The sequence below is a fragment of the Drosophila miranda genome, chromosome XR (genome assembly GCF_003369915.1).
Source record: "Drosophila miranda strain MSH22 chromosome XR, D.miranda_PacBio2.1, whole genome shotgun sequence".
NCBI classification, from domain to species: domain Eukaryota; kingdom Metazoa; phylum Arthropoda; class Insecta; order Diptera; family Drosophilidae; genus Drosophila; species Drosophila miranda.
In genome coordinates, this window is record NC_046674.1 from 4,250,919 (window position 1) to 4,263,526 (window position 12,608).

General features: G+C 50.9%; 4 protein-coding genes across 4 annotated transcripts; 3 read left to right on the forward strand and 1 right to left on the reverse strand.

Annotated features, from left to right (window-relative positions):
• Positions 1–34: 34 nt before the first annotated feature.
• Positions 35–3,107, reverse strand: LOC108152773 (YTH domain-containing protein 1). The gene is made up of 3 exons (XM_017282354.2): positions 2,945–3,107; positions 1,862–2,779; positions 35–1,801 (listed from the first exon to the last, which is right to left on the reverse strand). The coding sequence occupies exons 1-3, from the start codon at positions 2,958–2,960 to the stop codon at positions 534–536; spliced, it is 2,202 nt and encodes a 733-aa protein (XP_017137843.1). The 5' UTR covers positions 2,961–3,107; the 3' UTR covers positions 35–533.
• Positions 3,108–3,691: 584 nt separating this feature from the next.
• LOC108152848 (cell division cycle protein 48 homolog) lies at positions 3,692–6,139 on the forward strand. The gene is made up of 3 exons (XM_017282465.2): positions 3,692–4,618; positions 4,701–5,519; positions 5,584–6,139. Exons 1-3 carry the CDS (start codon positions 3,760–3,762, stop codon positions 6,084–6,086), a joined length of 2,181 nt encoding a protein of 726 aa, XP_017137954.1. The 5' UTR covers positions 3,692–3,759; the 3' UTR covers positions 6,087–6,139.
• A 97-nt stretch (positions 6,140–6,236) lies between these two features.
• LOC108152851 (brain protein I3) lies at positions 6,237–7,112 on the forward strand. Its single transcript, XM_017282467.2, has 2 exons — positions 6,237–6,461; positions 6,550–7,112. The coding sequence occupies exons 1-2, from the start codon at positions 6,395–6,397 to the stop codon at positions 6,849–6,851; spliced, it is 369 nt and encodes a 122-aa protein (XP_017137956.1). The 5' UTR covers positions 6,237–6,394; the 3' UTR covers positions 6,852–7,112.
• Positions 7,113–7,603: 491 nt separating this feature from the next.
• Positions 7,604–9,434, forward strand: LOC108152850 (iduronate 2-sulfatase). The gene is made up of 4 exons (XM_017282466.2): positions 7,604–7,872; positions 7,934–8,957; positions 9,019–9,192; positions 9,257–9,434. The coding sequence occupies exons 1-4, from the start codon at positions 7,621–7,623 to the stop codon at positions 9,406–9,408; spliced, it is 1,602 nt and encodes a 533-aa protein (XP_017137955.1). The 5' UTR covers positions 7,604–7,620; the 3' UTR covers positions 9,409–9,434.
• The last annotated feature ends 3,174 nt before the right edge of the window (positions 9,435–12,608 follow it).

Below are 12,608 nucleotides of genomic sequence, written 5' to 3' on the forward strand. Positions count from 1 at the left end.
CTGTTGTTGTGTCTCTTTGGCGTCTCTTTCGTTTAAAAGTCTCTCTCCTTATTCATTTCATCGTTTTTCGTATAAAAAAAGTTCACAATTTCTCTCTTTCATTTTGTATTTTTTTTTTGTGGTTTAAAATATTTTTAATTAGAATTTAGGTGTTGTTTTCTTGTTTAAATTTGCTTATGCGTAAGTTTTTTGTTTTGTAAATCAAATGGTGGTACAAGGGGCGGGGGGACGGGGGTAGCGGCGAGACAGAGGGAGAGAGAGATGCAGAAAGAGAGAAAGAGAGTTGTTTGTTGTCGGAGTGTGGCGGTGTATCGATAGCCGATAGCGCCAGCCTCTCGCTCGATAGCTACAGCTATATGTTCGATTATATAGCTGGCTCTAGGAATTATCATTTTCATTTTCATGTATATCTTTTAAACGATCGCATCGCCCTACAATCTTATACCCGTTACGAATTCTCAATTTTCTCATTTCACACACGCGAGCACACAATTCTTTCACTTTTTCCGATACCGATAAGATTGGTCGATAATCTAGCGCCTGTTGTCCCGATAGCTTCGCTGGCCACCGCCACCGCCGCCACGGTCGCCCCGAAACGAACGCGAGTCCCGCGAGGATCCACTGCGATTCCCGTACTCCCGACGACGACCGCCACCCGCGGCACCATTGTTGTCTCGATTGCGATATCCCGGTCCTCCTCCCACGCCGCCGGCAGCTCCACCCACTCCCGCTCCGCCCATGCCCGGGGCCGGTGGACCTCCCGCAACCCCATTGCTTCCGCCATTGGCAGCACTGCCGCCATAGACGGGGAACCCGGGCGGCGGCACCGTGGGCAAGCCGGCGTTCTTCCAGGCGGCAAACTCCTCGTAGCTGGGCGCCTTGTCGAATCCTGGCGGCGGTGGTCGCTGCGGGGGCGGGTAATCTGGCAGTGGTGGTGCTCCAGGGCCATCGTAATATCGCACCGGCGGTGGCAGCTGCTCGTACATCGCGGCCGTCGCCCCCGGGGGCATGGCGCCGGCTGCTCCCGCTGTCCCGGGCAGTGGCATCTGGGCGAAGGGGGGCACGAAGGGCAGCGGCGGCAGCTGGCCGTGCATGTTCCGCATGTAGTCCGCAACGTACGCCTCGGCAGCGGCGGCCGACGACATGTAACGCTCCCACGATGGCATCGACATCTCTTGGGGTCCGCCTGGAGCTCCTCCGCCACCGGCGCCTCCCATTTGCCGGTAGGGAGATCCTCCGCGCTTGAAGCCGCCTCCACCGCCTTGTGGCATGCCGCCCATGCCGTGATGGGGATGTCGGTGGTACGGCCGATGCTGATGTTGTTGTCCATGGTAGCTCCTCTTGTGGCGCATGGGTCCGAGATGATTGTGGCCCGATCCCCCCCTCCCACCTCCGCCGCCACCGCCATTACCATGGCCGTGGCCGCGGGAGGAGAGACTCCTGGGAGGCTTGTAGATCACGTGCATGCCCTTTTCCCTCATCACTCGGGCGGTTTCCTTTGATTTTTTCAGAATCGGCGTCAATTCAATCTGTTCATCCTCGGGGAAGAGGCGGCACAGCTCCCCGCCGATCTTGGGCTCGATCTCCTGGCCATCGCGTCCAATCTTCACGGGCTTACCCTCGTTCCATGTGTTGTGCAAGTGCAGTGTGGCATTGAAGGACAGCTCCTTGCGGCAGATCCAGTCCAGCTCAATGACGCCACCGAGCGCCTTCGGGGAGATGCTGGGGGGCAGCACCCAGGCCACCTGGGGAATATCGCGTCTGGAGGGCGCCGCCATCCTGGCGAATCCTGCAAATTTACCTGGAAAACGAGAGGACAGAATGAATGCGTGCGCTCCATGGACATGACAAGCCGACTTACCGCTCTCGTTGACGGAGAAGATGAGCAGGACGTTGCGGGCCTCCTTGAAGGCCTGATTCAGATTGGCATCGTTCTGTGGCAGTGTGGCCCAGACGCTCTTGCCCTTCGAAAGCTGAACATTGTCAATGTTGTTGGACTTGATCAGAAAGAAGCGCGTGTCCCGGAACAGATAATTGAGCTTCGTCATGTAGTCGTAGCCCTTCTGCGTCTGCGAGCTACCGCCGTCCTTCTCGGGCGTGGAGCTCCTTGAACTGCTGGCCGTTGTGTTGGTTTTGCCACGCGCCCCACCGCCGCCGTTCCGCTTGTGCTGTGTGCCCGAATCCGAGTCGGAGGACTCGCTGTCCGACTCGAGGGCCGGCACGGTAGGCTTCTCGTCCTCCGCATCGCTTGCTTCGCTCTTGTTGCCCGAATCGTTGGGATTGGGGGTCTTCTTGCTGCGCGACGACTTCTTCGTCTGCGCCTCCCGCTCCTCGGTGGGCGGGGACTTGGCCTTGGACTTATCCGCCGGCTGCTCACTGGACGACTGACTCAACGACGGCTTTTTTGACTCGCTACCCGTGTGCTTTTTCTTTTTGCTCCCATTCAGGTCCTCGGGAGTGGCCTCACGCTTGGTCTTCTTTGAGGTGGGCTGCTGCTGCGGCCTCTCCTTCTTTTCGGCCAAAGGTGGTGCTGCTTCCTTGACCTTGGTCTTGGTTTTGCGCTTGCCGCTGCCGACCAGCGAGGAGGTGGCCGTACTCACCGAACTGATGCTAGGCTCAGAGTCGTCGGAGGACTCCCCGCCATTCGATTCGGAGGCCTCGCTGCGTGTGTTGAACTCAAAGTCCTGCAGCTCCTCGGCAATGTCCGCCTCGTTCTCGTCCAGGCCAAGATTCACTGCGTCCAGGTCGGCCATGTCGCGCATTGGCAGCGTTTGTTTACCTGCAGCGTAGCGTCGGTCCGGCCGTCAGCATGAATGAGACACGCACACAAATGCACACACGCATACACACGCAGCAGCGGAGAAGAAAATATAGAGAAAAAAATGCCGATCGATTTGGCAGGTGAGAAACAATCGCTGAAAAAGCACCGAAATCCAACACTCACTCGCTGCTCGGGGCATCAACTTAGGGGACCCTACGTCCGTGCAACTTTTGATGCACTCTTTTCTATAATTAACACTTGCAGAAACAACGAAATTAGCGAAGCTCAATTTTTTTACACACAAATTTCTGCGTCACAGCGATGGCGTCGCGTATATCGATAAGAAATCGAACTTAGCCCACTTAGCCCCCTCTATTTAAACAATTCAACGACTTGAGGTAAATGGCGGCAAATATTACTGATTGTAAACTTTTCCTGTATATCCATGCCATCTTTCCTCTGAACTTAAAAAAACCACGATATCTTTCGCCTGAACTACGCTAAAATAATTCAATTTTCGGTGGCTTAATCGGGTTAATCGGGTTAATTGTTCATCTCTCAACTCATAGTTTTATGCGATTGATAAATCAATTTCCTACAAGACTGGTCAACTTGAAGTACTCTTCTTTATTGGATTGTCTATTAAATAAAGTTTAAACGAAAAAGGTCAACAAAAATGAAAATTTTGAACAGGTAACTACACATAAGGATCCTGTCGACTGAATAGTCGCTAGAGCCGCGCTTTAAGTTTGATATCGATTACCATATTATAATAAATATACTACTGAATGAGATGAAAGAAAAAGGGGTTTCCTACTTTCAACATATAGATTTACTCTGTTATTCGCTATGGGGCTCAACAGATATGTATATTATACTAATATATATTTCGACTAATTTTCAAGAAGAATTCCAGTGCTGGTAAGGGGCTATTGCTAATTGTTGTTTTTCTCACCTCTTTTGTGTTTACATGTGCGAAAAACGCGCGGCGCCGTGCAATGAAAACACGAATAAATATTGAAACCTTTCCGCTGTCTCTGGTGAACTCTAACGATCTGCAGCGATGCTATATTCCCGACGAGGAGGATCGGCCGCCAATAAGCTACTGGGGGCGCTGCATCCTTTCTAATGGGAGCTATGCCATTTGCCGCGTGGTTAGGCGTCTGGGCAGCGAACATTGTTGCTTTCTGGACAGCGCGGTGACCTCCTCGGCACAATTCCCGCTCACAAATCAACGCCTGACGAGCATCGAGTCATTGACACTGGTCCGCAATGTGATGAAGGTCTCTTGTTTGGTCTTTGCCAACCAGAATTTGCCTGAAAAACGCCCGGATCTTCAGCTGAAGGACCTCGCCGGCTATGTCAAGATCTATCTGCGGTGGCTAGTTCTCGAGAAAGGCTGCTACGTGAGGCTGAAACTGCTTAGCACATTAGGCATAGACGCCATCCAGATATTGGATGCCCCCGAAGTGCCGGACAATCAGTGTTTCACATTGGACAATCGTGCAGTGATGGACATTGTGGATGTACGTCTTGCGATGCCAAAATATCTTCCAATTTGCACAAAATATCTGTCCGACAGCTTTGAGCAGCCAACGGAGGCCCTTGAACAGCTGCTGGCGACCTCGAAACGCAGTTTTCTCGCCCATCGATTCCCTACTACGGCCCTGATTGTGGGTCCAGTGGGTTGCGGCAAGACAATGCTAATGGCAGAGTTCCTGCGGCGCCACGAATGCAGCTGCTTCTACATCCTCCCCAATCAAGGGGTGATACGCCCCTATCCAGGAGGCACCGAATCGCAGCTAAGGAAGATCTTCCAGGCAGCGCGCACATTCAAAGCCAATATGATGCCATCTAGTAAGTCGCCACTGCGTCACAAGCGTATTCAAATAGCCAAATGGGCTTAATAATCCCCCCACTTGTTTCGTCCCCGATCTAGCACCAATTGTAATAATCATTGAGGATCTGGAGCTGCTCTGCGCTTCCTCGAGCAGCTATTCGGGTGCAGCTTCTCAGAGCTCGAACAATTCGTTGCGCATCGCCGCGCAGCTCAACAAACTAATTGACGAGCTGGATCCGGGCATCATTTGCTTGGGCACCTCCAGCAATCCGGATCACCTGCACGAGCATGCACGTCGTGCTGGCCGATTTGGCAGGGAGATCGCCATTGAAATGCCAAATGAGGAGCAGCGTGGAAGACTGATTAAAGCCTGGTGCCAGGAGCATAACATGGCGCTCCCTTGCGGAGAACTGATCGATCATTTGGCTAAGAATACCCAAGGATATGTCATCTCTGATCTGATCCTGCTGCTGTCCCATGTCCAGAAGGATGTGAAGGTCCAAGGAGTCTCGCATTTGGATAAGATCTTCCGCAAGTGGCTGAGTCACACTTTCCCGAGTGGCTCACGAGCCACAAATGTGCGCGTGGCCAAGATGACGGTCGGCTTTGAGGCCATCGGAGGGATGGATGGGCTCAAGCGAAAGCTGGAGGCGTCTATTCTCGCCGGACTGAAGCATGCGGAAGTCTTTGCCCGCCTTGGCCTCAGTCTGCCCAAGGGAGTGCTGCTGTATGGGCCGCCGGGCTGTGCCAAGACCACCATTGCCAAGTGTTTGGCCAAGGAGGCCAATATGACATTCATTGCCACCTCGGCGGCGGAGGTTTACTCCCCCTATGTGGGTTGTGCCGAGCGATATATCACTCGGATTTTTCACTTGGCCCGAAAGAATGCCCCTTGTCTCATATTCCTTGACGAAATTGGCAAGTACCATTTGAAACGAATCGGCAGTTTTCTAGTTGTTTTCACTCTCCAATTGAATTGCAGATTCGCTGGTGGGACGTCGCACGGTGTCTACTGGAGGAGGCGGTGGCGGTGGCCAGGTTCAGCTAAGGATCCTCTCCACCCTCCTCACCGAGATGGATGGGATTGTGGGGGGCACCAATGAGAAGCATATACTCGTTGTGGCAGCCACCAATCGTCCGGAAATGATTGACGATGCCCTAATGCGTCCCGGGCGCTTCGATAAGCTGATCCATGTACCGGCCCCAGATTTGAAATCCCGCATGGCTCTGATGGAGCTGCATGGCAAGCGGATGCCCTTCGATGATAATCTAGACCTGGAAACGATCGTCCGGCATACCGAGGGTTACTCTGGAGCGGATATATGCAATCTGTGCAACGAGGCGGCCATCCAAACCTTCCAGCGAGACCCGGAGGCCACAAAGATTGAGATGCAGGACTTTGAAAAGGTCCTGTATAAGCTGAAATCATCGCTTACCCAGAGCCAAATCAGTGCATACTATAAGTTTGCCCAAAGATCTCAGTAATTGGGAATTACCGGAGAAATTGATTCAATAAATCGGCTGTGCACGTTAAACTATGAACTTGACGAACGTGACTGGCGCACGCGTCACTGTGCGGCTGTCAATCGATAACATAACTGATATCGGGAACAGCTGTTCGTGCGATACATATATCGCAGAAAAAGCAAAACAAAGACACCGATAGGGGAAAAGTTAACGCAATTAAAAAGGCAAATAAAACACAAAGCAAAGCACACAAAAATTTCAGATAATCGCGAAAACATTGACAAACGTGAGTCATTGGCCAGGGTAGAAAGAGCTTTCGTGTCAGTATGGCGGACCCCGCAAAAGAAGCCGCACCACCAAGCTACGAAGAAGTCATGAACGCCTCATCGCAGGGTAAGCCGCGGCCTGCAGCAACACCGTGAACTGGACTGGACTGGAGACAAAGAAAGAGCCGCAGATCTAATCAGTGAACATTTTACAGATGCTCGCCTCATTGCGGGCGTACATCATGGACCGCCAACGGCACCGCCCCCCAATATGCATATGCCCACGTACGGGGCCTTCGAGACGACGCCCGTGAGTGTGGTCATCCAGCCGCCGCAGGTGGCCTTGCCCACGGAGATCATTGTGATTGGCGGCTGTCCGTCCTGTCGCATTGGCTACCTGGAGGACACCTTCTCGGCGCTGGGGCTGTGCTGTGCCATCTTCTTCTTCCCGGTGGGCATACTCTGCTGCCTGGCGATGAAGGAGAAGCGGTGCACCAACTGCGGGGCAGTGTTCTAAGACCTCTGAAACCCTCACCTCCCATTCGCATCTGCAATATGGCATTTAAAGTGCAAACACACAAAACGATGATGGATGGAATTCCCTGTTAACTCCTACACATATGCTATGACCTATGACCTATATATTCCTTAAACACACACACACACATTGGGACTGTAACTTTTTTTGATATCACAAAGAAAACTCTCGTACGTTTTATTATTGTTAATCATTAGACTAGAAAATCATTAAATATTGTATGTACATAATATGAATCATGATTCCATGAACGGTTATAGATTGCTCCAGATGCCAGTCATGTATTAGTGTTGTATATATATGTATATATGTATAGTGTGGATATGTGCATATGTTCGTGTCGTGTGCATCCCCATTAGCGACGTTGTCGAGCCGCGCTTCCGTTTAAATCAATTGAAATATAATGGAGGGCGGTCTTGAATTATGCCGCGAATTTTGCCAGCCAAACAGCACAACAGACGGAGCAATGGATTGAACGACGTAGAGGATACCCTAAAGGCCTTAACACACAGCGATTTGATTAGTGGAATGGGAATAGATTGTTTATCCTCTGTACATATGGCTAGATCTAATCCAACTTAATTGAAATCCGAAAGATTCTTGCAGCTTTATCAATAAATCACATGATGATTGTTACATCCGAAACCCCTCAAGCCGTATACCTTGGTGAAACATTTCATGGGCACAGGGTACATCCGTCGTGCCAGCATCTTGGAGTCAACAGTCGCGAATCTTCATTGCCGTAGAGATGTCCAGTGTTTTGATACTGCTCTCGACTCTGCTGCTGGCGCTGCACTTGTCCGACCTCGTCTCAGCTTCATCCGCAGTCCCATCCACAGGCCCAACCACAGCTCCTGCTGCTGCACGACACGATGTGGTGATGGTAATCTTTGATGATCTGCGTCCAGTTCTGGGGGCCTATGGCGATCCCCTGGCCAGCACACCGCACCTGGATGCCTTTGCCCAGGGCGGACATGTCTTCACGCGGGCCTACAGTCAGGTGAGGATTTGCAGGTGGCGTGCCCACAGTGCAGTAACACCACTGACGCTCCCCTTCCCAGCAAGCTCTGTGCGCGCCCAGTCGGAACTCCCTGCTCACTGGCCGCCGTCCGGACACCCTGCATCTGTATGATTTCTACAGCTATTGGCGCACATTTGTGGGTAACTTTACCACGCTGCCGCAGTACTTCAAGCAGCATGGGTACTACACCTACAGCTGCGGCAAGGTCTTCCATCCGGGTCTGTCCTCGAACAACAGCGACGACTATCCATTGAGCTGGTCCGCGCCAGCGTTCCGTCCACGCACCGAGCAGTACATGAACTCGCCCGTCTGTCCCGATCGCGAGGGTGTGCTCCGCAAGAATCTCATCTGTCCGGTGCACCTCCAGACGCAGCCCTACAAGACCCTTCCGGATATTGAGTCTGTGACGGAGGCACTGCGCTTTGTGGAGTCGCGAAAGAGCAGCAGTAGTCCCTTCTTTCTGGCCCTCGGCTTTCACAAGCCGCACATCAACTTCCGCTTCCCGCGGCAGTTCCTCGCTCGGTTTCCACTCCAGCAATTCTTCAATTACACGGAGGACAGCCTCAAGCCGCCGGACATGCCCGCCGTGGCCTGGAATCCCTACACAGACGTCAGAGCTAGGGATGACTTCAAGCACTTGAACATCTCCTTTCCCTATGGACCCATATCCAGGCATCAGGCGGCGCAGATCCGTCAGGCCTATTACGCCTCGGTGGCCTATGTGGATGATCTGTTCGGGAAGCTGCTGGCCGGATTGGATCTACAGCGGACGGTGGTGGTGGTGCTGGGCGATCACGGCTGGTCGCTGGGGGAGCACGCCGAGTGGGCAAAATACAGCAACTTCGAGGTGGCCCTGCGGGTGCCATTGATCATCCGTTCGCCGGAGTTTCCGGTGACCCAAGCCAAGGCCCATAGAGGCATAACGGAGTTACTGGATGTCTTTCCCACTCTGGTGGATCTGGCAGGGCTGCCATCGCTACCCGTTTGCAGGCATCCCACCGATGTGACCTGCGGCGAGGGCAAGAGCTTGTACCCACAGCTTCAGGGCTCGGGGTTGGATTTGGGTGAGTTCTGATCTGCAAATCGCCGAGGTATCCTCTATCTGTATCTGTGTATCTTTATCAGTGAATGATCATGTGGCCCTGAGCCAGTATCCCCGTCCTGGCATGCTGCCCACCAAGCATCCAAATAGCGACAAACCCAAGCTGAGGAACATCAAGATCATGGGCTACAGCCTGCGCACGGATATCTACAGGTATACGCTGTGGGTGCGTTTCCACGCACAGAATTTCAGTCGTGGTAGGTTCAACAATCTCCTCCCCTTCTTTATATGGGATACATCTGATATATCTGTATCTTGCAGATTGGCATGATATCTATGGCGAGGAGCTGTATGATCATCGTGTGGATGCGGGAGAGGAGCTGAATCTGGTTCCAATGCCCGAATTCGATGATGTGCGACAGCGTCTACGGCGGCGTTTGATGGAGGCAGTGGATCTGTCTCGCTTCTCATAATTTTGAATAAATTTATAAGCCATAAAGCCAGCGCTTTGGTGGGGCTGGTGGTGGGGAGTGGGGGCGGGGCGGAATGGGAATGGGAATGTATCTTGTCGCCATAATTGGAATTTAATACTTCCGGTTGGGCAACGGAACGTTCCGTCCGTCCGTCGCTCGCAATGCGACGCCCATGCGACGTCAGGGCTTGCTTGTTGTTGCATATTTTTCGCTGTAATTCGCTGCGAGATCTCCATTCTCCACTCTCTTGTCTCCAATCTTTGCTCAACCTCTGCTCTCCTCTCCTCTCTCTCTCTCTCTCTCTCTTTGAATACAACTCCCGCTCCGGACCGCTCCGCGCATGCGTGACTTGTGTCCATTGCCTTTTTGGCTTCGTTTTTGCTGAATTTTTGTGAATGAAATTTCATTTAACGTTGGCGTCGCGCGTCGTTCCGTTCGTCTCACTGCGTTGGCGTCGACGCCCAAACAGAGACACCAACAGCAGCAGCGACAGTGAGTGGAGTGGGGGACTGGTGGCGGGGAGCGGGGGCTACCAGCCATTGGGGGCATATGAACGGAACGTTGGCCAGCTTTCATTTTCTCTGCTACTCCGCTGTTCGCTTCGACTGCTGCTGTTGCCATGGGAGTGAAAATCCTCTGGCTCTGGTAATTAAATCTCTAGTCCATTGCCTGATCGATGCCCCATGCCACATGCCACATGCCTCCTCCTCCTTTCCGCGTGTGTGTGTGTGTGTGTGCTCTCTAATGTGAATTTTTGGTGTGGGCTGCCGCTGCCGCCTCATGTTGGACGCCGCCTTCGTTGTTTGCTTCGTTTTGGCCACCATGTGGGCCGTCCATCTGGGAGGTGATTAAACTGCATTTTGGCAGCACTTTCAAACACAAACACGCAGCCTTTCGCCTGTAGAAGGCGTGGCTGGGGCCATAAGCCAAGCTCTAATTTATGATTCGATCATATTTCTTTTTTCTTACTATAAAATGCTCTTTTTTTTGGGACTTTTTGGGACTCACAGATGACTTAATGGTCCTTGGATCTAATAATATTTGATAAGAGTTTGAGGCAGCGCGAATATCACTAATCCATGTGCATTTATTCGGGCAAATCTGTTAGCCTTTGAATCCATTGAATTCACTGATATTTTCTGTAGGAATACTTCCTTGACTTAAGAGTATCTATGGTATTGGCTGTAGATTCTACAATTTTCGCCTTCATTCCACAACAGTTCAAAACATAGCAATTTTTCACATTTTTCGGAGACATTTTATTGAGATTTTTCGAATTTTGGCAGATAGTTTTGGGTATAGCTATAAGTCCTTAAGAGTGTATATTTTCTATGCATATTCTTTCATTTTTGTTGCAGGAAACTTTTAGATAATCTGCGAATAAATCAATGAGAGATTCCATAATTTTCCAGAGACACAACTTTCGAATAGAAATCTAGTAGATCAGTTCTCTTGGTAAACTTGATTGAACTTTGAACTATCCCAAGTGCAAATGCAACTTTAAGCCAAAGAACTGTACGAGTAGAAGGCTTTCTGGCCCCACCTTTTCGCGGCGTCCTCTGTCCCCTTCTATATCATTTAGCATTTTTCCACCTACCATAATTTATTTTTACCTTAGCATTTCCGTTGTGGGCCTTCCTCTCCATTCATTTTCTTTACCGTTGCATTGTTGACAGCCTTCCTTCGCTTTTCCTCGCTTTTCTTTCTTTAATTCGCGCTAAGCTCTGCTTATGGGTGGAGCCCCCACTCCTAGTCCTCCTTCTCTTCCATTTTTCCCCCAATTTGGTTATGCATAATGCATCCAGAAAGAGTTGGGGGGAGAGGAATAGAGGACAGAGGGTGGTGTGGTGCTGGCAACGTGTGTGGGGCCCATGCCTCGCCTCGCCCTGCCTCGACTCGCCTCAGTGTCTGTTTCGGTTTTGAGTTTTGCGGCTAACCGCAGGAATAGTCGAATAGCGCGTGTGTTATAATAATCTATGGCACTTTAGAGGTTTAACCGATGGCTAGATACAGATACACAGATATAGAGATACAGAGAGATAGACAGATAGATAGAGATAGACGACAGACTGAAGTAGTGGTAAATGTTGTAGACCATATTGCGGCAGACTGACAGGCACTCGGCACTCGGCACTCGGGCGGTCTCTAAACTATATTGTATGTATATCTATGGGCCATAAAGCCTCCACAAAATACTACTATCCATCGAAATAACGCGAATATGTACAACTTTAATTTCGAATTTGTAGGTTGTGCTATGGCTGTGGCTGTGGCTGTAGCTGTGGCTGTGGCTGGGGGTTATTTTCTAAGCAAAAGCTCGGGTATGCGTGGGCGTCTCAAACGAATATTGCAAAAGATGCGTAGGCCGTAGGCTCCATACTCGGTTGGATACCGGAGGTGGAAGCCCAGAGACTCGGAGACTCAGAGACAGAGACGTTTGCCGGGTCTGCTGCTGCTGCCGCTGCTGCTCCATCGAGCGGCACAAATGCGACAACAACACCACATGGCATGTGGCATCGAATGTGTGTGCTTGTGTGTGTGCGTGGATATATCTTGGATATATAGTTCATCAACAGTCGGTACGGTTTGGTTCGGGCTTTTTACCTACGCATAGCTTTCGGGCCAAGCAGTGTTCCACTGTGTAAATCGAGTTCTAACCAGCCCTCTCTCCCTCTCTACACCACTATCCCCCTCTCTTTCTAGTCAGAGTCACAGCGCTGCGGCCTCCCGCTGTAAAAAAAAATGCTAATTTTCGTTGACATGCCATAGTTTGGCTAATGACGAAGGTTGTTTGTTAGCTTTGTCAGTTGACTTGACGCCGTTGCCAAAAAAAAAAAAACAAAAAAACCAAAAAAAAAAGTTGGAAAAAATATTAGAAGAAGACACCAAAACCAAAACCCAGACTCAGGCCCAAACCCAAACCCAAAGGCAGAAAACTGGTTACCGTGTGCGAGAGTGAGATTCGAGTGGGCTTTTGGTGAGGAGGGAATTTCTTTTGACGGAATTTCCATGAATTAATGCTGCCTGCCGGATATGCTGTCCACTCCTCAGGTGTGTGCCTCATATATGGGATATATTCATACATCTCGGAAGATATGAAATGTCAAGCTGTGTCCAGCCCGAAATTTTTGTTCGAACGGTAGATTTTGCCACTGTTCTGGGACGAGCTGAGATTTGGTTGGATTTATAAACGGAACTCA